The 23,627-nt window shown below is 38.0% G+C and overlaps 1 protein-coding gene across 7 annotated transcripts in view; it reads left to right on the top strand.

Moving 5' to 3' along the window:
• Positions 1-269: 269 nt before the first annotated feature.
• The window catches only part of Ice2 (interactor of little elongation complex ELL subunit 2), a 42,545-nt gene continuing 19,187 nt past the window's right edge, over positions 270-23,627 (top strand). For 2 of the 7 annotated variants that reach the window (XM_048423424.3, XM_085689284.2), the window contains exons 1-10: positions 270-406; positions 1,174-1,314; positions 2,521-2,625; positions 10,918-11,167; positions 12,810-12,929; positions 14,961-15,098; positions 15,618-15,734; positions 15,952-16,111; positions 17,396-17,577; positions 22,344-23,310. In XM_048423424.3, the coding sequence (XP_048279381.3) occupies positions 1,274-1,314; positions 2,521-2,625; positions 10,918-11,167; positions 12,810-12,929; positions 14,961-15,098; positions 15,618-15,734; positions 15,952-16,111; positions 17,396-17,577; positions 22,344-23,310 (2,080 nt within the window). In that variant the 5' untranslated portion in view covers positions 270-406; positions 1,174-1,273. Of the gene's footprint in view, positions 407-562; positions 613-1,173; positions 1,315-2,520; positions 2,626-10,917; positions 11,168-12,809; positions 12,930-14,960; positions 15,099-15,617; positions 15,735-15,951; positions 16,112-17,395; positions 17,578-22,343; positions 23,311-23,627 lie in introns of those variants that run through there. The other 5 variants (XM_048423425.3, XM_048423427.3, XM_048423428.3 and 2 more) reach the window with 5 other exon arrangements.

The following is a 23,627-nucleotide window of genomic DNA, read 5'->3' on the forward strand; positions in this document are numbered from 1 at the left end:
GGGACGTGGAGGTGGGGTGGGGGCGGGCCGGGTGGGGTTGGGGAGTGAGAAGTTCAAGGTCATCCTTGGCTGTATTACCTAGATGTTTAAGGCCTACTTGAGACCCTATCTTTGAAACAAACAAACGTCCACATAAAAAAACTAATTAAGAGTCAGGATCAGAATTAGGGAAGCCTGAGGTCGCAGCCAAGTGTAAGCAGGTTTCACACTCTCCCTGTGGCCGATTCTCTCAGAGGATTCACACACAAGCCCCTCCCGCGGCGCTTTAGTGACGTCATCACGCGCGGCCGGGCGGGAGCCCTCGGGGCTTTAAATGAGGCCTTCCTAGGCGCGCCGCAGTGAGTTCGGCAAAGCGTGTGTAGAGGGGTCGACTTTTCCCCGTGCCAGAGCTGTTTGGGACCCTGAGGTGGGCGGAAAGGTTGCTGCGCGCGAACTGGCTCGCCGGGGACGCGAGGGGCGGGAGAGGAAACATGGCGGCCCGGGTCTGAGGCAGCGCTTCACCGGGCTTTCCTCACTGCCTCCTTCCCGTTTCCGATACTTTCTCTTCTTTGCCTTCCCTCAGTTCCCCCGGTGCTCACCGTCCCCACCCCGCGCCCTCAGCCCCACTCTGAGGTAGGTAGGCTGAGAAGGACGCCCATGAGACCCCACAGGTGACCAGAGGCCAATTCCTGCATTTGATTCTTAACTATACCACGCCCGCACGGGGCGACAAGACAAGCACCCGGTGTGGAGAAATTAAGCTACAGCTTCAGTCGTGTGCCTGATGAACCCTCCGAGGGTTCCTGAGAATTGTTCTCTGGAATTGCCAGCCCCTGAGTCTCAGAAATGCAAAGCTCTCTTTGAAAGTTCCAGGGAGCCTTTTCTGTGCATTGTGGGACAGGATCTGCCCCCATAGCAGTCTGCGACTGGAGGGAATGGATGCTGCCATAGTGTCGTCAATGCGAGAACATCCTTCTGCTTTGGGTTCTCAGAACTCAGCCGATGTCCGGAGTACCAGTCCTTGCATCTGTTAAAGGAAAGTGGCTCCTTCTGTGTCATCTTTGCCACAGAGAATCGTGGCAGTCTTCTGCCCTTTGTTTTGCTTTAGTCAGTTGAGAGTAGATGTTAAACCAAGGGTCTTTCTCGCCCCAGTCCAGAATCTAGGTTTGATCTTGACCTTTTGTTTTTCTTCAGTTGAATGTAGATTCTAGGAAGGATCCCATCCTCACTACCTTGGAGCCTTCACTGCCAGGCTGGACTCTTGTGGGCTAGAGTGAAGGAGAGTGCTAGAAAGATGAGCTCTAGCATGACCATGAGTGAACCAAGGCTGAACTGGTGAGTCGGACCTCTTCCTCATCCATTCTGGAGGAGTGAGACAGGGACGGTGGGTAGCACAGGAACGGAAGGTCTCTGGCTTGAGAGGGTTTTTAAAAATTTTTTTTTCAGGGCCTCAGATTTTACCCTATCATATACCAATACTTTTGAATTGTAGTTGACTAATTTCAACACCTAAAGTGACAACTCAGCACTCAGGGTTCGTTGTCATTTCATCTGAGTTGTTGTTCTCTTGTGGAGAAGAGGTACTGAAATTGTTCTCAACATTTTCAGTTTTTTAATTCCTTCACTCAAGCAGCATCGACCATAACAGATCAGTCTCAATTATAATGGTCACTTTAGTTTACCTGGAGTTCACTAGGGAGACCAAACTGGCCTTCAACTCAGAGAGATCTACCTGCCTCTGCATCCTGAGTGCTGGGTTAAAGGTGCGGTTCACCATGGCCAGCCTGTGTCGAATCATCTACAGTACTTCCTAGTACTGCAGCGTGTATTCACGTGCGATGCAGGTACTTCTGCATCCCTCTGGCACTGTGAAAGCAAAAACGATTTTACAGTGTTAAAGACCTGGAAGCGCTTTCTTCTCACAGAGTCTTACTGATCAATGTCCTCCCTAGATTAGTTAACCTCAGTATATTCAATTTCTTTCTTTTATTTTACCAACTTTGACTATATTAATCTTAAACTAATTTTGATGTTATAAAACTCATCACTTTAGAGGTGGTTTTAGCAAATATCCATCATTTACCCCTTTTAACCAAGTCAAGTAAAGTCAGCAATAAATAAGATAGCCAGTGTTTTCACCTGGGGCAATAGTACATGAAACAAAAACAAATTGAGCCACATTTATTTTGTTCAAATACTTTAACATTACAGTTAATGGCCAGAGATAGGGCTTGTCCTGGACAGAACCTTGATTATACTTCATTCTGTTCCACCTTTAACGCTCAGGTTTCTGAAGTTTAATAGTTTACTACAGGAAAACAGATTTTCGGAGCTTGAGAATTTTATACTGCCCCAAACTTAAAGCTATCCAAGAAATAAAACATCTAAGCATGTAGGATCTCACACATGAGATTAAACTGACTAGGGGTGATTGGGAGTAGCTGAGGGTAGAGGTCATGAATCACAGCTGTAGCATTATGCTTCTTTGTCTAACATGAGATTTTGAATTGTCAAGTGCAAGTAAATTACTTTATTTCACAGGGATATTACACCTAAAAATGGCCTTAAAGCATTTTTCTCTCCAGAAAATTATAAAGATCATTCCATGGCTCCAAGTTTAAAAGAACTGTATATTTTGTCTAACAGGTAATGTTCACTTGGTTATTTATTTTCACATTTCATTACTGTTTTTTTCTGAGAGATGAAGTTTTATGACTATTTATTTTAGTAAATATTTAAATTATAAAAATGTGAAAAATAGAAAGATGCTGATAACATTTTGATATTTACCTTTCTCCATACACACAAAATGAGATCATAGCTGTAATTATCTCAGAATATCATAAAACTTTATAATATAATTTTATCATTAAAACTCAGTGTTCTGTATTTATTTCCATGCATACATATAGTATTTCTCTTTAATCTTAATTAATAGTTTCATATTCTTTATATGTGTTTTTTTAATTCCTATAGCAAGTCCTATGTGAGTTTTTTATTTTTGCAATTATTTCTGTATGGTAAAGTCATACAAATTTAGTCAGACGGTGTGTATATTTTCGATTTTAATAGATGGTACCAAATACCAATTCATCAAAAGAAGTTGTCTTCTGTGGTATAAAAATGACTAGTCAGCAATAATGTTCCATTATTCCTGCTTACATGCCTGTAGCAGTTCCTTTTCCTCTTTTAATTGACTGTGTGTGTTGTGTTGTGGGTTACTCTGGAGACCAGAGATGTGGGACTAGGAAGCCCCTCCAAAGGAGTTTTACTCTGCTGCGGCCCTGTTAGCGTTCACATGAAAGAACTGCATCTGCCCATCTTTTTCTGCCTTCTCAGTCTTCTTTCAGTCAGTTATCCTACTTGCTCTTCTAGCTTCATTTTCTCTTGCTTCCAGTCATTTTGGTCAACATTTTTGAAAATACCAAAATTTCTGTTTTAAATAATCCTCTCCACGTTCCTTTCTGTCACCTCTGCTTCCATTTGACTTACACTACTTTAGAGGTGTGTGTGTGCTGACATGAAGTGAGGGATGGGCATATAGAAGGCGTTAACACAACAGTGGTAGTCCTTCCACAACAGTAATTAAGTATAGGTAGGTAAGACTTCTCAATGAAAAGGCAAATCAGCGGGTGAATTAAAAAATGGGAAAAAAGTTGCTTTCTGAAGCTTTTCCTCTTGCATTATCAGTGAACTTTTGACTGTGGAGCTCTTCCACTCAGCTTTCTTTCCGGTCTTCTGGTTTTTATAGTGGTTCTCAGATTCTTTCATCATCATCATGTTTCTCACCATGCCTGACCATTAGACATACTTTCAAGCTTTAAGAAGTACTAATTTTGTACTCTCAACCTAGTCTGTTGAATCCAGACCACTGAGAATCAAGGATGCTTCTAGGGACTTGACTTAGTTTATAATGTCTGTTTGTGTGTTTTGTACTACACACATCAAAATACTTCCAGATAATAGGAGTTATGGTAGTATGCATTATTGTACTTGTATCTAGATGATAAATTTTTAGTTAAAGAATATGTGTGCTTTTATTTTGGTAGATATTGCCAGATTGCTCTGTAAAGCATTAAAATAAGTTTTTATTAATGTCTTTGGTAGTATAAACTTTAGAAAATTAAGATTCATAGGTGTATACATCTATGGATTTTTCTGAAAACTGTTACTGTTATTCATTCCTGGAGATAACTAATTTCATAAAACTTCCCAATCATTTAATACCTTTGATTATTTAAATTAAATAATGTTTATCAACATCCTTAACTTTTTATCTGAAATATTCTTAAGGTCAAAGGAGAAATAGTCTGGGCTTGGTCTGATGATATGTTCAAGCCATGGCCCCGGAGAGTTGCCAAGGGCCTGAACTAACTTGACATCCCAGGTAATTGCCTGCAAAATTTCAAGGGAAGCTGCTAGCGCCAGGGAAGTGCTGAGTCAGCACAGTATCCAGAAATGATACACCAGAACATTTGCAAGTGACTCCACAAAAATGCCTAAGGAGTCAGCAGAAATGCTTAGTAGTGGCCCAACAAAAAATGCCAAGTAAATGGCTCAGCAAAAGCCCAAGTAATTCAGTGTATTGGCGAGTTAAATGTCCTTTTGATATAGATTAATTTTGGAAGAGGAAACCTCAATTGAGAAAATACCCCCACCAGATTGGCCTATGGGCAGCCATAATTTTCTTGATTGATGATTGATGTGGGAGAGCCCAGCTCAACTATGGCCTGTGGTACCCCTGGGACTATGATCCTAGGCGGTATAAGAAGGTAGAATGAACAAATCATGAGGAGCAAGCCAGTAAGCAGCAGTCCTCCATGGTCTCTGCATCAGCTTCTGCCTCCAGGTTGCTGCCCTTTCTGAGTTCCTGCTTTGATTGAGTTCCTGCCTCAGTGATAAACTGTGATATGAAACTGTAAGCTTGAAATAAACCCTTTCCTCCTCAAGTTGCCTTTGGTCATGGTGTTTTATCACAGCTATAGAAACCCTACATAAGACAGCTCAGCAAAATGCTGAATGGTGGCTCAGTAAAACCCCAAGGGTGATGTGACAAAAGCATTCCATGACAACTCAGAAATTCCAGCTCGTGAATCTGGAAAAAATTGCCCAAAGGTAGCTTATCAAAGCTTCCAAAACATGGCTCAGCAAAATTGTTCAATAATAATTCAGCAAGACTACTAGATGGAGATTCAACAAAAATCTCCAACAATGACTCCACAAAAATACCTAATAATTCAGTAAGCCGCCACTTAGTTACTTAAACAGAGCATTAAGTCATGAACCAGCAATAATACAAATGATAACTCAGCCTGACATCTAACAATGACTCCGCCACCTGGCACAACCTTGAGATGACTCCACCATACCCAACAATGAGTACAGCACCCAGTCATGACTAAGTATAATGTACTGTTAGTAGAGAAAGCGGGAGCAATTATGTATACAGCCATTGGCTTTATTTTCCTGAAGAAAAAAATTCCCACAGCCCAGAATCTGTAACAAAAATCTTGAAAAAGGATTGATACCAGTCTCCTTAATGACAGTTATTTAAACCTGTGAGCAACATAAGAATCTTTGACAAACTTGAGATTCAATTAGCTGACTGATCTCAGGAAGATCTCTCTACACACAAGTGCTCAGATTAGAACAAATAGACCGGGTGATGCTGGAGAACAGCTGAAGCAGTGTCTCACAATCTGGGCAAACACTCACACAATCACATTAATGGGTGGTTGATTTAAAAACAAATCAGTATCTCACCCATGAGCACCTGCTTTGGAGCCACAGACAGCAGTGTCACTCTGGGTCTACACTAAGTCACTCCTGTCACACTGTAAGAAAAGTTAACTACTCATTCTAACAGAACTAAGTCGTGGTGTAGATGACACCTCAGTGTGGTGGTCATCTTGGGTTCCCAAGTTACAAGGACAGGGATGAAAATGTGAGAACTAGAGGGCACCTTGGCATTTACCTTGTTCTCTTAGTAGTTGAGCAAGGCTAAGACTGGAGAGCCCTTTGAAAGAGTAGAAATTTAGTTAAAAAAAAAAACAACAAAAAAAACAGCACTTAGGGAAGAACACTCTGTTGTAGAGAAAAAAATCAAACAGCAGAATCAGAACTTCAGGGACTACCATTTTACACAATTCTTGGATTCTGTGAATTCACTTGTCTGTTTGTCTTTAACCCTATTCTGTGTCATTACACCTTGTTTGGATGCCTTTCAAAGAGCTGCTAACATTGTATTCCTTATATTAAAGTAGCATAGTGTTTTGTGTTTTAATTTTTCATCTGTTTGTGTAGTATCTCAATTTATATACATTATGGTATTAGGAAAAGCTACAAAATCTCTGAACCCAGAAATGTAAATTGACGTTAGTTTCCTAAGGTTCTCTCTCCAAGGCTCTTGAGGATTTTTTTTTAATGTGTGTGGGCATTTTGCCATGTCTGTGTACATGTGTGTACAATGTCAATAGATGCCAAAAGAAAATATCAAATCTCCTGGAACTGGAGTTACAGACAATTGTGAGCTACTGTGTGGCTGTTAGAAATGAACCTGGGTCTTCTACAATAGCAGCCAGTGCTCTTAACCAGTGAGCCATCTGGTCCGTTTTAGGATTCATGAGGGCAGACCGGGCAATGGCAGAGCCTCCAGGGAACACAGGCCTCTGTCTGTGCTGCACACGCTCTTCCAGGATCATGCTTTCTTTCCAAATATTGGAAGCTTCTTCCTTTAGGAATGAACTCAAGTAGCTGCAAGGAGTACCCGTTTCTTGTAAGGAGAGAGGTTTTGAAAAACTCTGTGATCTCCCTCTTTCCTAGCATCTTTCCTAAACCCTTTAGTTTTGATTTGGGGGCTACCCCCCTTTTGCTAATGTTTTAGTTTCACATACAAAAAAAATGGGTTTCATTATTGGCATCTTCATCCATATATTGTATTATACTGTGTTCTCATTTATTCCCTCTTCCATGCTTTCCCTACTCCCTAGGCTGTTTCCCTTTCTCCTCCTTTGCTTTCTTACTGTGTGCAACCTGTTATTTTCTGAATTTCCCACCTACCTTACAAATCTCTTCCTCTCCTCTTATGATCCACTTCTGAATTAAGTTCAACACAAATATATAAAGTTTTAAATGTAAGGTCATCATTTGTTTTTCTTAGTCTGACTTATTTGGCTTAACAGAATAATTTCTAGTTACATGTATGTTCCTATAGATGTTCTAGTTTCTTTTTTACAACTGTATAAAATTCCATTGGAATTTTTGTCTTAGCCTTCATTTCAGATAAAAATTTCTAACTTTATCTTTTTTTCTTTTTGAGACAAGATCTCATTATGTAACTGTGGCTAGCAAGAGCTCACTGATCCATCTAACCTCATCTTTCTGCATCCATGAGTTCTAGGATTGCAGGCATGGCCACCATGCCTGGCTTTAATATTAGTCTTCATTCTACCATGCTTCTTACTTTAAGTTCTTTGTAAGGATAGTTTTGTTAGGCCTTTCTTAGGCATGAGTTATATAAAAGAGAGGAATTTTTCTGCCAGTTAGCCTTATTTAAAAAAAAAATTCTAAAATATTTTTCTTAGAATATGCTTTCCTGTCTTTAGATTGTTTTATTACAGCACAGTTTATTAGCATAATTTGCATTTTAAAGTAAAAGATAAGCACAAAATATTGATACATGTTTCTAAACTTTTTGTTATAAGGAACTGATTTTGGGCTTCGGTTATTTAGAACTTTGCTTGTTGGAAAAAAGTAACATTTTTTAATTTATAATATAGTAATTTTTGTGTTCTCTAGCATGTTGGAAAAATACCTTTAATTGGGTTGATTTCAAGACTGTGACATTTTTAATTGCCCCATTGCATCACCAAAAGGCGTTTTACTCTTAATTTCAGTATAAAAAGCATTAACTAGACTGTTATACTCCATACATGTTTGTAAGATAAAAGGACCACCAGAATAGTGTGACGTTAGAAGTCAGTGTGAATGAAACAAAAAGTCAAAATGGCATTTTTTTCTTTCAATGATATTCATGTAGAAATAAACACCTGCCTTTATTTAAAATTAAGCATTTAGTTATAGATCTTTATAATTGATTTTTAAGCCAACAAGTTACTGAATAATTCTGAATAAGATGAGGAGAAATAGTTGCTGTAACCTGACTAATATAAAAGAAAGCTAAACTCTAAGTTTCAAGTAGACTTTGAGGTGGAGCCCGGAAATATCATTTCTAAATGTGGTTTTTAAAGAAACTGCCAAACTAGTCGACTTAGAATCTAGCAAACTAACAGTTTGGAACATTTCTTTATTTTATAGCATCTTGAAGTAGAAAGGAAAATGGTAGTTGGCAAAATGAAGGAAGAAGCTTCAAACTATCAACTGAAATAAAATGCAGTGGTATAATGTATGTAGGTAGTGCTGTTGGGTACTTGTGGCTGTACCTGATGAAGATTTGACAGCACTGCACTTGAAAATGATCTTGATGTGCTGCCATTCCATTCTTCGCTGCATGTAGCCAATTTAAACTGCTAGAATGTCTTGACATTCCTACTCGGGCATATCTGAGTCAGCATCTTGTTGCTGCAGCAGCTTAATTAAATTTGCCAGTTTGTGCCAGGAGGACAGACGTGTTCTCATATTCAGAGAGACAGCTGTGAAGCAGTATTGTTAAGAGTTGCGGACACAATACTGTTAGGTTTGAATAGCTCTCAAGACATATTCTAGTGAGAAATCAATTTGCTGTAATACATTTCTACCAAGATCAGCAGTTAATATTCATTTTGTTAACCTAAAATGAGCTTATTTTTATACAGTTATCGGAGAAACTTAGAGCTAAGTATTTGTTCTCTTGCCTGTATTTCTGGAGTCAACCTAAACATTCCAATTTTAATATCCAAAATTCTTTCCCATTAACTAATTAGCTATTTGTTGAGTTTTCCATTCATAGTTTATCTCTGAGTATTTTAAAATGATTTTGCTTTATTTGAGGAAGATTCTTACCCTTTTCTAAAAGACTATTTTCAGACTTTGAATTTATACCATATTTATTTTAGTGTTATAAATTAGTAGTTCCTAACCGTATCAAGGTCCAAACCTTTGTACTTTTTTATAGCAACTGTTTTGTAAGAACTAATGTACTTCCTTCATTAGCCCAAACTGAGATGATAGCTAGCTACCAGAAACATAACTTTTAAAAATAGCTTGATGTTCTAAATACATAATGTACGATAAAAGAACAATACCTACCCTGCATTGTATAGTGCATCTGTACATAGACATTCCTACAACAGAAGATGCGATGTTTGGGAAGATTGTCCATTTATAGTGGGTGTGGCATATGTACAGCCTATAAGAAACCTCTGATTCAGTTCTCAGAACCAAATCCTAAAATGAACAAGACTGTATTTAAGAGAAGCAGAAAAAATATACTAAGCCATAATCATAGGGAAAAAATGTGGTATCAAAGTAATAGCAAATCAGAATTGTTTTTAATGTTAGAAAAAAAAAGGACCTTTAGAAGTTGTGTGAAACAATGTCATATATTCTCAGCATCTAGTATTCCTCCAGATTATGGCCAGCCTTTCACTCTGGTGACAAGTTAGATGTTCCTACTGACTTAAAGAAATGAATGCCATAGAAAAGCAACATGTCATGATTGCAGCCATTGTCCCCTTCCTTCTCTTTCCTTCTTAATCCGTGGTCTCCAGACGATGCTTCTCAGCCAGCTATTTGGTAAATTTAGTTTGGAAACCTAATATCATTATGATACTGAATATAAATATACATATGCACATATTATTTATTTATTTTTTTCTTCTTTCATGTGGTTTTCTTTCATTCATTTGTCAAGCCACTGGTTTAAGATCCTGGCAATCAAAGATTGTACTATAATCTGCTCTTGGACGTAGCATGTACTAGCAAGTATAAATATCAGTGAATATTAGTGAATGAGTCAATAGACATCCATCTTTGTCATTAGTTTCCTTTCCTTCATGAATTATTGTCTAGCTGGAGCCAAGTTAAAGAAACAATGACTGTGGTAGAAATCAGAGTTGTTAAGAGACCAAGGAAGTGTAGTTTTTTTGGTAGACTTATTCTCTTACTGAAATTGTAGACTAGTATCTTACTGAATAGCAAAGATAGAAACAATTTATGAACAAGATAATAATTTATGGTTGTATGTTTTACTAGAAATAGTAAAGTGACTTAATTGGGGATGTCATTTTATAAACAAGTCTAATATCAGACTTTCAGGCTGCTATACTTGTTGCCTTCTCTTTGAGAACTCCTCCTTATAGATACACTCTAATTTTTCTTTCGCATCCATAAAAAGTGTAGAAGCATTTCCATGGGATTAGCCATATACTTGATAGATAGAGAATTGTCCAGTTTTTCTAAAATCACTACTGCTCCCATAAAATGTAACACAGTTATTGGAATTTTATTTTTAAGTTCTGAGATAACCAATGGAAACCAGAAAGTTTAGAATCTCAGTGAATTAATTAACCTCAAGTGTGTGACCCCATTTTATTCTGTTCTTAATGTTCTTTGTTCACCATTTTAGCTGATAACCTACTGAAGAACCTAAGCATTAAAAGCCAAATAGCATTGCAATAAGTAAATGTTAGTATAATTCACAAGAATGATTTTCCCTTTTAATAAAAGGGGAAAGTTCCAAATAGAATAGCTGGTTGAAGTGTGCCTCTCCCTCTCTGTCATGTGGCTGAAGGTAAGCCTGCAATGAGGTCTTTTCATGCAGAATACTTAATCTACACTAAATGACTGAACATCAAAATGCAGGTGGCAGAGTTAGATAATAATCCAGAAGTTACTGTTAATCATGTCATATTATTCTCCCTTTTGATTGAGAATCATAAGTTCCATGATAGTAATCTTCATGTGAAAAGCACATATTTGTAAATTGTATTTTTTTTCCAGACGTATAGGAGAAAATTTGAATGTCTCAGCAAGTTCTGTAGAAAATGAGCCTGCAGTTAGTTCAGCAACTCAAGCAAAGGAAAAAGTTGGGATGATTCTCCTTCCAAAACCAAGAGTTCCTTATCCTCGTTTCTCTCGGTTCTCACAGAGAGAGCAGAGGGCGTACGTGGATTTGTTGGCTAAATATGCAAAGATCCCCTCAAGTTCCAAAGCTGTTGGGACAAATACAAATGAATTCCTGCAGTATTTGGTATGTATTCTGTTCATCAGCTACAGAAAAGAATCAGAAAATAATTCCACTTTCTATTTCCTTTCATTTTTCTTTGCCATTGTTAATTTGTTAGTCATCTCTCTCATTAGGTATAGTCATATTTACAGAAATGGGAAGGTAAGGACTTTAAAGTGTAGGCACTTTAAGCCTTCTGTTGATTTTATTGTGTGTAGTTCTGGCACCTGCTCTGCTGTGTATCGCTTCATCCAGTTCATCTTACATCCTAGCAAGAGCGCCTTTACAAGCTTGCTGTGGTCAATTTGAGTAAATTTTGTTCATATACCTTTTTACAGAAATGATAGTATGCTGAATATCTTTCTAACAAAATCTTTGTCCTTGTGATTATTTCTTTAAAATAGATTCTTTTAAATAAATCTTTTGTAAAATAAAATTTTAAGATCAAATGCTACATGTTTTTAAAGCTTTGATCTGTAGTTATGGATGGATAAATTATTCTTTGAAAGGTTTGAATTATTTGTTTATATTACTATAAGAGGTTTTGAAGGCACCTTCACCAACAGTAGACATTGTTCTCCCTTTTTTGGTCTTTGTTGCATATGAGAAAATGGATGATTTCTTGTTTTATCTAAATAAATATATTGAATACCAATGAAAACAAACATCTTCCATGTATCTATAAACCATTGGTTTTTTTTTTTTACTGTTTTGTTTCAAAACATTGATGTACATGTCCCAGGTTGTCTGCGTGCGTTGTTGGTAGCCAGGGGTGACATAACAACTAGTCCTGTACCACCTCCAAAGCAACAAGTTGTGGGAGTGTGCCACCACACCCAGCAACAAGCACTGTAGCTCTAGGACTCTCCTAGCTGTACACTTTGCTCATTTCTCCCTTAAGAGACTTATCTTTTTAGAAAATAGAAAGCAGAATTTCCTACATGTATATTGTAATTTTGCACCAGCTCCCATGGTGTAATGGTCAATGCTCTGGACTCTGAATCCAGCGATCCAAGTTTGTATCTTGGTGGAACCTGTTCCTTGAGGAAGAGACCTGGTCAGTCTTCCTATCAGCTCAGACCATGAAACCCTATACAAACAGGCTGCCCAGACATGCTTCACTTTCACCTCATGTTGTACTTTTGTTCATTTGTTTTTCTATTTCTGTGGAGTTTGTTGTTGTTGTCTTCTTTTCAAGACAGGGTTTCCTGGCCTCTAACTCACAGAGTTCTGCTTGCCTCTCCCTCTACCTCCCAAGTGCCTCTGTGGATTGGGTGTGTATGTGTGTGTGCATGTGATGCTTGGGGTTGAACCTATATAATTATTTACTTAAGTATATTAGTGAACTGTCTTCACACACACCAGAGAGGGAATCAGATCCCATTATAGATAACTGTGAGCCACCATGTGGTTGCACAGAATTGAACTCAGAACCTATGGAAGAGCAGCAGTGCCCTTAACCACTGAGCTATTTCTTCAGCCCCCTTTCTTAGAGTTTTTAATAATAAGTTAATCATTATTATTTGGTGATTTAAAAATAATTTTCTTTGTGATTTCCATTCTGGATTTAATGTTTATTCTTTGAAGTTCAAATTATTAGGGCAACTATTGAGGAGTAAATACTTTTAGTGAAACTTTTTTTAAAGATGTGTACTTTTTTTTTAAGGATATGAAAAAACATGTGAATGAAGAAGTTAATGAATTCCTAAAGTTTCTGCAGAATTCTGCAAAGAAATGTGCACAGGATTATAATATGCTGTCTGATGAGGCCCGTCTCTTCACAGAGGTAAAGATCTCTTTTACATAAACTGCTGAGCAATAAATAAGTGTGGCCTCTCTAAAGTGTGTGAAGAAGACCCCCGCCGCTTAGGGAACCATCAGCTTTAGCAGTTTAGTTACATGGAGGCCAGTGCACTACTCAGTGTGTGAAATAGTAGAACTCATGGCTGCTCGGAATATTGAGGTAGGCACTGCAGTCCATATTGGAGGTAGCTTCTGCGGAAACCATTTGTTTGGACAGAGCCAGGTGACACAGGGCTACAGAGCTTTAATGTGTTACTCAAAATTATTCACTGTTTAGAATTTAGGAATTTCTTGTTTGTGGAATTTTCTCAGAGGTCTTTTCATTGTTTGGTAGCAGGGAACAGGAACTGAAAGTTGAGCTGCAGGTAAAGGTGCACTGTCATACTTCAGATTACAGTATGCACTACAGCCCTGTAAATGCTTCAGGGGGTTCCTTTCTTTTTTTTCTTGAACGAGTGCTGAGTTAAATGAATGCAGTTGCAAGCACTGTAACATCCAGCACAGTTTCACTAAGATTTGCCGATAAGTAACCAGGGTGTACCTTACCACTTGGTGCTTGCTTATTAGTTCCCTTTGTCTGTTGAATTCTTACAATGCCTACGACAGGACGGGAACATCATAAGTGTGTGCTCACTGGAACTACTGACAGGGAGGAAAGAGTATAGTTCACTGAGAATTTAAAGCAACTTTTCTGTTCCAACCCACACCTGCAGTAGTTAAGAGTGATATCCTGAAGAGCAATAAGATGCATAGGTGGAAGAAAAACATGTTAAACACAGCAGGGTGTGTGTACTAGGAAAGGAGGAACAGGGGATATGGAATTATAAGCTGTGGCCCCCCCACTAAAGGCACTAGCGCCGAGCCTGACTACCTGATTTCCACCCTAAGGACCCCCCACGTCATAGGAGAGAGCTGACTCCCCCAAGTTCTCTCTTCTGTCACCTGCCTCTCTTTCCCCTCCTTCACACACACACACACACACACACAAATAAATAAATTAATACATTCATAAATAAATAATAAAGGTGTACTGAGCTACCTATTGATTTGTAACTTGAAGCATTTTATAACTATTTGGAAGGAGGGAGTTATAGATAGAAAGTTGGAGCTTCTGTGATCTAAAATACATCCTAGTTGGTAGTGATGGTACATGCCTTTAATCCCAACACTTGGGAAGCAGAAACAGGCAGCTCTCTGATTTCTGAGTTCCAGGCCAGTCTGATGTACATAGTGACTTCCAGTCTAGCCTGAACTACACAGTGAGAGCCTGCCTGAAAAATAAAATATTTGCTACAAGGTTTAGGCACCATGCAGTAACAAAAGATGATAGATACCTTAGATGACAGCACATGTATGTACTTTTAAAATTATCAAAACTTTCCCCAATGATGGCTCTATTCCTCTGAGGTACATGTTATCACAAATGTATGGTTTTTATTGGGTAAAGCTGTGAATATATCCTTCCCAGCTATATTTCCTAGTAAGTCATTAATATTTTGGAAACTGGAGAAGACATTTAAGAACTTAGTCTTCTTTTTTTTTTTCTTCAGAGCAGGTTGTCATGTAGCCCAGGCTCATCTTGTATCATTGACCCTCCTACCTCTACCTCTCAAATGGAATTACAGACATGTTCATATACACCCAGCCCCAACTTCATGTGCTTCTTTTTGTGTAATACATTTTGTGCAGAAATTTTCATGTGGCTTCATTTCTTTTGTCAGTTTCCTAAGAAGCATAGAAAATACCTTGTCTTCTCTATTTAATTTTAAATTTTCATAAGATCACTAATTTTAGTATTATTAAATACCACTATTTTAGGAAATTAGGTTAAAATTTGTTATGAAAACTAAGAGATTAAATCAAGTAGGAAATGCACAGAATTGTGGATTATTAGAAGAAATAATGAGTGAAATGGATTCCACTTTGCAACTAATAAATTTATAGTTACATAAACCAAAGCATATTTCTCAGGAAAGTATAATACAAATGAGTAATTCTTATTTCTATTTCACAGCAAATTCTAAGAGCTTGCATTGAGCAAGTGAAAAAATACCCAGAATTTTATACTCTCCATGAAGTCACCAGCCTGATGGGATTCTTTCCTTTCAAAACAGAGATGGGGCTGAAGTTAGAAAAGACTCTTCTTGTTTTGGTAAGGTTTATTCTGTGAATGTGAAGTGGATCCTGGGGGGCTTTGACTAGAAACACCATTTATGTCTTATGTAGACACTGTGTTTAAACTTTTGGGATACATGATACAGGTGTAATACCTTATGCTTTTAAAATACTGCTACTAATTTTGTTTCTTGACTTTTTTTTCTTCCCACTTTTCTTAATACTTCTCAAATAAAACAGGGAGTTCCATTTAAAGAAAATTTATTAACATATTTGAGAAATAAGTATATAGAAAATGTATTTTAGCACTTCCCTTCTTCTGTGTTGTGATTTATGCTTCATTAAAAAACAAAAGGTGAAACTACAAAAGTAGCAGGAAGATTGCAGAAGACTCTGAACCTTTTTAGAAACAATAGCAGTAACAAAATCATTGTTTGTGGTTGTCAAGAAATACCATGAAAGAATGTCTTAACTTAAGGAGGTTCTAAGATTGACATTTGAAATTTCAGTTACATTTCCAATGTTGCAATAATAACTTTATTTTCCACTTATTTAGGGCAGTGCAAAGTTTGTAAAAACATCATTTCCCTCGATGCCTGTGAAGTTGCAGCTTTCAAAAGATGACATGTCTTCCATTGAGACCCCACAGCAGAAAGCTGAAGCTATGCACTACGTAAGTCACAGTGGTTTTCCTAAAAAGTTAAAATAATCCTAATAATTGTACTGCACAAAAGATGTGTGGCCTGGTTGTTCTAACATTGTTTCTGTGATGTTCCCATCTCCTCATCACTTTGTGGTAGAAATGTTGTGAGTGACCTAGATAATAAGACATGCATTGTTTTGTTTATTGTGAACCATAAATCACAATATAGAACACAATTGTTTTTCAGGATATTAGTAAAGACCCGAATGCAGAGAAGCTTGTTTCAAGATACCGTCCGCAGATAGCTCTGACTAGCCAAGCATTATTCACCTTGCTCAATAACCATGGACCAAGCTACAAGGAGCAGTGGGAAATCCCAGTGTGTGTTCAGATGATAACTGTTGAAGGTTTGTGATTTGATGTGCCAAATAATGTACTCAGAATGGTCGGAATTACCTCATTTCGGCTGTACAGACATAGATGGCTGTGTGCCACACACAGATCTCCATTTTTGTTTCAGGAGAATAAGAATCTGACATTTAAACTCAGTAGAGCTTTCCCTGCTCTAAAGTTGTGATAGAACTGACTGCTCAGACCTATGGTACCTGCAGTTATGTTAAGAAATAAGACAGAGGAGAAAATTTTACTCGGGTGGCCAGAAATCTATGGAAGCTGTTCAACTTCTGTTTGTCAGTGGTGTAAAGGAATGCCTCACTCCGTTAGACAGTTTGCAGGGAGCAGATTTCCAGGAATTTGTTGTTTATTGTTGGGAACCAGATTTAAAGTATGTTGACAGAGGATAGCCTTGGTCACCAGTAAATTAATATTTGCACATTAATTCTTCTATTAGTCTGGTTCATATTTGACCATTTTTATCCTCCAGAATAATATTAAACATAAGGATATAAATGAAACATTGGATCTTCATTTATAAAGATAAAACAGTACTGTAGTGGCATTTCATTCGTATTTAATAAATAAAGCTTACCTGAGGATCAGGGAGTAAAACAGCCCCACTGGTCAACCTTACAGACCAGACAGTGGTAACACATACCGTTAATCCCAGTAGCCACACTAGTTGCCATAGAAACTGGTCGGTGCATGCCTTTAATCCCAGCCTTAGAGAGGAATATAAAATGGAAGGAGACAGTTCTCAAACTTAGTCTCATTCTGAAGTTGCTGGAGGCAGAATTGCCATTTTCAGACTGAGGTCGGAGAGCCAGTGGCTGGCCGCTTTGCTTTTCAAATCTTCAGGTTGAACCCCAGTTTCCCTCTCTGAGGTTTTATTAATTGTGCTTCACAGTACTACAGGTTAAGAGTTAAATGTGATCTCTTGCAAAAGTGTACATGCGCTTTTCAAATTCCTAAAAGAACAAAGAAATTAAGATACTAACAATACAACTCTAAAGCTCAGAAGCCTTTAAACATTGTTAGAGCACATTTCTCCTGCTGACTGGATCCTCTTGTCCTTTAGTACTAAGGGGCATTTGTTTATTTATTTGTTTGTTTGTTTGTTTGTTTGTTTTAAAAGATATGTATTACAAGAGAGACGGATGCAGGAGGCATGGCCCCACTGCCCTATCCTGTCTCTGTTTTGTGATCTTTCTGCCACATATCCTTTTTCCTTTTTTTTTTTTTTAAAATAAAACTACCAGATACTAATCACCACTTGCTTCTGTTTCTGTTTTAAGGTTCCAAACCAGTTAAAGTAATTTATATTAATTCACCACTTCCCCGAAAGCAAATGACAATGAGAGAAAGAAATCAACTCTTCCATGAAGTTCCATTAAAACATGTACTATCAAAAACCACATCTGTCCCAGTCTCTGCAGTCTTTATGGACAAACCAGAAGAGTGCACCTCTGAGATGGATGTATGTAATACTTTTTCTCCCTTGTTGATGATATACTTGTTTATCCTTTGGAGCGTAAACTTACACTGCAAATCTTTAAACTTCATAGTTAAAATCGTCCTTAATATACATGTATTGAAACAGTACATGATACATGGTTAACTCCCCAGTTTTTATGTATCACTTAACAATTTTTAAAAGATTTATATTTAGTCATAGGTAGGTTTTGTGCCTGCGTGTGTGAGTGTGGGTGTGCTTAGAGGCCAAAGATGTCAGATCCCCTGGAGCTTTCATGAGCCACCTGATGTGAGTGCTGGGAACTGAACCTGGGCCTCCTGAAGAGCAGCAAGGGCTCTTAGCTATTGAACCATCTCTAACCCCCTTACCAAAAATAAAATTTAAAAATCAGGACAGTGATCTGAGTATACATTTTCTGAAACATTCATAAATAGCTGAAATATATATGAAAGAATATTCACAATCACTAATTGTCATGGAAATACAAATTAAAACTATAAGGAACCAAGGAGATGGCTCAATCTGTAAATGGCTTGTTGTAGAAGCATGAGGATCTAGGTTCAAGTCCCTAGCACCTACATAAATAGCAGGTACAACTGGGCATGCCTGTAGACCCATGGAAAGAACATGTAGATCTTTGGAGGCCATCAGCCAGCCAGCCTAGCTGAACAATGAATTTTAGGTTCAGAGTGAGTCTTTGTCTCTCAAAAAACAAGATAGAGAATGATTGAGGAAGAAGACATTTGACCTCAACTTTTGACTGCCACACACCCACACATATACACACAAACGCCACAATGAGGTGTCATCTCTTAGTAAGAATGGAAATAACACAAAAGATAAATGACAAGTGCTAGCCAAGCATGTGGCTCATATTGTGAACCCTAATACTTGGAAAGCTAAGGCAGACTTGTGAGACCAATTTCAGATTTTACAAGTAACAGATTAAAAAAGCAAATACTGAGGAGGGTGTGGAACACTTGTTCAGAATGCAGGTTAGCTCAGCCACTACAGAAAACAGTGGGGAAGTTCCTTAAAAATAAGACTGCCATGTGTTCCATTAACTGCCCAGTAAAGCATGGATTTCAAAGAAAATAACCAACCAGAGCACTTAGACCCTTCAACAGTGTGCACAGTATCCTAGCTATGGAATCAGCTTTAATGGGCAACTGGATCAAGGAAATAAGGCATATAAATACACTGGGATACTAGTAAACCTTTTTAAAGGGAGGTTATTGTACTGTCTTTAGCAACAGTATGGATGTACCTGAAGACCAGAATGTTAAATGAAATAAGCCAGGCACAAAACATGTGATTTTACCTTATAATGTGACATCTAAAAGATACATTCATAGAAGTGGACAGCAGAGCAGTGGTCCCAGAAGCCAAAGAGGGCAGTGGGAAAGGCTGAATAGAGATGAATTAACAAATGGAATCACAGTGAGACAAGTGAGGATTGGTGTGGTTCTGTAACACAAGAAGACAATGGTAGTTAACAGTACTATGTAATTCAAAACATACAGGGCATTAGAGTGACAGGCATGATTTAAATATCAGTTTTAATGATATGTACTTAAAGATAATTTTTCTATAATAAAGTTAAACATTTTGTTTGTAGAAAATAATTTGTTCAACAAATATTGACTGTAAATTCTATTCTGTGTGCTGAGATGGATAAATAAGAATGCAACTTGGATTCTCTCAGCATTTACAGTGTAGTAGATGACGCAAACTGAATGTCCAGTAGCAGAAGCAGCAGGTACGGATAAATATGGAGAAAACCAGGAGATGTTAAGAAATGAAGAAATGGACAGAAATAGGGCCATTTTATATTCAGGACCAAAAAGACCCGAGGATAGTAAATATGAACAGAGATTTTTAGTTAAGTAAGAAATCAAACAGTTTTAAATAACATAAAAGTATTTACCCACACTTAAGAACTTAAGCCATTTTAAGGCTGTTGGTGTTTTTGTTTTTATATGTTCTTTTTTTTCTGTTTGCCATTTGAGCTTTGATATTTTTATGTGGTATCACAAAGCACTTCCAGCTTTTTTGTTTTGTTTTGTTTTATTCTTTTACATTTTTATTTTGGACTGTGTACTGGGGACAGGGACATATCAGGAGATGAGAAGTGCCACAAAGACACAAAGTAGGTTAAGAAGGATAAAAAGTCACAGAATGGCTTTGGTCATGGTGGACCTTTTCATTACTGATGACACCTGAAAATTATTGCTGGATAAAATATAAAAACTTATTTCTTACTACCATTGGTGGGGGGCTTATAAGATGATAAGGATTTACAAAGCTGAGATATAGAGGAAAGCAGAAGTCTAGGAGGCAGGCCACCATTTAGGTTCTTTTGTGCTTTTGGTGTTATTTACCAGTTCTGAGGAGATAACCAAAAAAGCCTGTATTTTGGCAGTATCACAGGATGAAGGAAACAAGGCAGGGCTCAGTTTCCCAGCAAGGCCTTTTACCCATAGAGTTGTGAGTGAGGCTTATATAGAACGAACCCATTTCCTCAGAGGTTTTCAGCCTAACTTCCTCAGCCCTTGTTTGGAGTTGTGAGATAGTTGGTGTCTCCTAAGACAGAAATGATCGTGAGGGGAAAGTGGTGTCTGTTGAGCCCCATATTGTGATACTAATTATCATTAGTGTTTATTCTAGTTTTTGTTGCTTAAGTATTCTGAAATTCTCAGCTCCTTCTTTTAACCCAATAGGTTTGGATGTGTTTTTATTTTCTGAGTGCTTGGATTTTTTGTTTAAAGCTTCCTTAATAATTTCTAATTTTATTTACCTTTTAACTAGAGTAGGACCTTAGCAAATTTTGCTTTGCACAGTGTTGAAATTTTACTAACTTATAATTCACTTTTAGAATGGCCTCTTGGATTCTCTGAGGAAGATAGTATACATAGAATTTATACATTATATAAACGTTTATTTATACGTTATATAAAACGGTTATACGTTTCAGTCCTTCTTCTGTCTGTTTCTATCAATATTATTCATCCTTCCTGTATATGCATCTGTTTAGAGACAGTACCATTGAGCAGCCATGGTGATGTTTTTGTTACATATGTGTATTTTCCTTCTTTTTCTCTTACCTTGAACTCTGCTAACATTGCCTCTGTTACTCCTCTCTTTATTTCTTGGTACTATGTCCAGTTCTGTTTTAACCTTGCTGTGTAGGATTGCCCTCCTGTTGGTGCCATATAGTCTCCCTTTGTTCTGGATTTGTTCATTTAATTAGAGCTGCCATGTGGTTGAGGAGGCTGTGTACTGTGTGCCAGGCACAATGTCAAGAAAATCCTTGCATATAATTTCACATTTGATCTTTAGAACAAATCCAGAAAGTAACCTTGTTATTCTTGTTTTATAAATATGAGATGTGAGGTTCAGAGAAATCAGGTAATTTCTGTAAACCAATCTTATTGCTTAATTGCTGCCAGACTTACTCTCACAAACCCTACCCCAAAGTCTAGTATGTACTTAGCTCATAGTCAAGTTTTCATGGCATTTATGAAGGTAAAAAGTATTCACTCTGCTAGGGCTGGATTACAGCTTAGTGGTAGAGTACTTGCCTACCATGCAAATAGTCCCGGGTTCAGTCTTAAGTACCACAAACAGTAAAAGTAAGAGCTGTATAGGGGTATGGCATACCTGTAATCCCAGCATATATGGAGGCAGGAAGTTTAGGACTTCAGGGCCAGCCTCTGATCCATAAGAAATTCAAGGCTTGGACAATGTGTGGACCTGCTTGGTGAGGAAAAAACTAAAATTGATTAATTTTAAAAATGAGGGCCCTTTCATATTGAGGAGAGATCTCTGGTTCTTGACTCAAGGGTAGAATATTCTTGAATACTTGAAAGCTATTTGTAGTTCTTCTGTTACCAGAATAGTACATAAAGACAACAACTTCAGTGACTTCATGTCCCAGCATACTAAGAGCTACTTCCTGTCCATTATAGTATGTTACTCGGTGTTTACCTTGAGTGGATTTAAAAGTGTCACTGATTGATATTAGGAGACTCTTGCCTAACAGCAGTAAAGAAACTGTCCTCCTGGTCAGCTAGGATCAAGGCTTTCCCAGAGTTTATGAATTGGGCATGCTTGAACCTCTCTTGCCATTGGACTCTCCGTCTCTTCTTGAGGGTCTTGTCTGTTTTCTTGTTTGTTAATATTCCTCTTTGGGTCTGGCATTTCAGAATTCAGTTTCCTGTGCTATTCTACCTTGACAGATGTGTCTATATGAATATTTTCAAGGGATAACAAAATTAAATACTTAAATATAAGTTGTATACATTTTAAAGACTTTTCTGTTTGTGTGAACATTTATATGGAGGTGGGAGGGACATATAAGTGTTAGGTGCACACATGTAGAGACCAGAGGTTAACACAGAATATCTTTATACTCTTCACCTTTGTCTTTGAGATTCACTCTCTCACTGACACTGAGACTTAACTTTTTCAGTTAGACTGACTGGCTAGAAAGTCCTTGGGATCTCCCTCCGCTGTAGTCCCGTCTCCCCTCCCGTAACACTGGAATTGCTGGCACACATCACCATGTCTGGCTTTTACTTGTATACTGGAGATCCAGACTCAGGTCATGTGCTTGCATAGAAATCCTTTTACTCATTGAGCCATCTTTCTAGTCCCGTCTTTCTGCTTCTGAAAACATGAACTGCAATGTTAGGGATAAGGGCACTAAGAGTTAGGTAACTGTGGCCTCAACTTTTCCCTAATAATTTGCCAATATATTTTCTTCCAAGATACCCACTGAAGCTAATGAGTGCCGAAAAATTGAGACTCTGGAAAATATGGATCTAGATTTTGATGATGATGTCACAGAACTTGAAACCTTTGGAGTAACTACCACTAATTCATCCAGGTCACCAAGTTCAGAAAGTGACTCCTCTGTACCCATCTTGACAGATGTCTACACAGCCCCTAAAGTAGCAGCTGCACCTGTGGTACCAGCTACACCTGAGGTACCAGCTTCACCAAACATTACTGAGGATTCTAGAAGTTTATGTCAGATGCTGATGAAACAATTACAGAAGGAGAAACAGCTGTTCTCTGGTGTGGAAAGTGGTCCTGAAGGGTGCAAAAATAAAGATGATCAGGGACTGGAATCATGTCGTGAAGAGGTTCCCAGTGCCAGTGCAAAATCTTTAGTACAAGACAATGAAGTCCGCAAAACATCTGATGGAATCTCTAAGGAAAGTGATGTAGGTATGCTTTGTACCAATGATAAAAGACCGAGTTTTCAGGGTAACCCTGACAATGCCAACAGAACAGCTACTGCATCAGAAACAGCTGAAACTGAGAAAGGGATTTCTTGTGGTAGTGATACAGATGAAGATTGTTTAATCATTGATACAGAGAGTAAAAGTAATAGTGACGGAAAGACAGCTGATGTGGGTTCTAGACCAGCAAGTCCAAATTCTTCAGCACGGGCTTCTGTGGGAAAACAGACTACTACTGTGGTTTCTGAAGAGTCTTGTGTTTTAAAGAAACCTATCAAAAGAGTATATAAAAAATTTGATCCAGTTGGAGAAATTCTAAAAATGCAGGATGAGCTTTTAAAGCCAGTTTCTAGGAAAATGCCTGAGTTGCCCTTGATTAATTCAGAAGAATCTAAACAACCATCTGCTTCTGAGCAACCCTCTGCTACTTCAGATGCCTCCAGCTGGCCAAAATCCAGTTGGCCTTCTGCATTTCAGAAGCCTAAAGGACGTAAGTGAATATCAAGAACTTACCAGTTTCTCTATTCCTTTTCCTTAGCTTTTTCCCTTCTTTCATGCAATTATAACCCATTTTGTAATTTTTACCTAGTCGCTGACATTTCGTTTCAGTATGTTGATCAGAGTTTCTGCTTCCACTGTGTCTTCTTTGTATATCTACCCAATTTGTATGTGTGTTATAACCTGTTTACCCAGTATGTATATGGAATGACTACTACTCTGATAGAGGGAGTCATAAACGTTGGCCTGTCCAGACTTCTGTGCCCTGTGTAGTAGACTGCAGAATGCTTGTGACAGTGCCCCTCAGTC

Source organism: Myodes glareolus, chromosome 4 (genome assembly GCF_982192425.1).
Source record: "Myodes glareolus chromosome 4, mMyoGla1.1, whole genome shotgun sequence".
Taxonomy (NCBI): Eukaryota; Metazoa; Chordata; class Mammalia; order Rodentia; family Cricetidae; genus Myodes; species Myodes glareolus.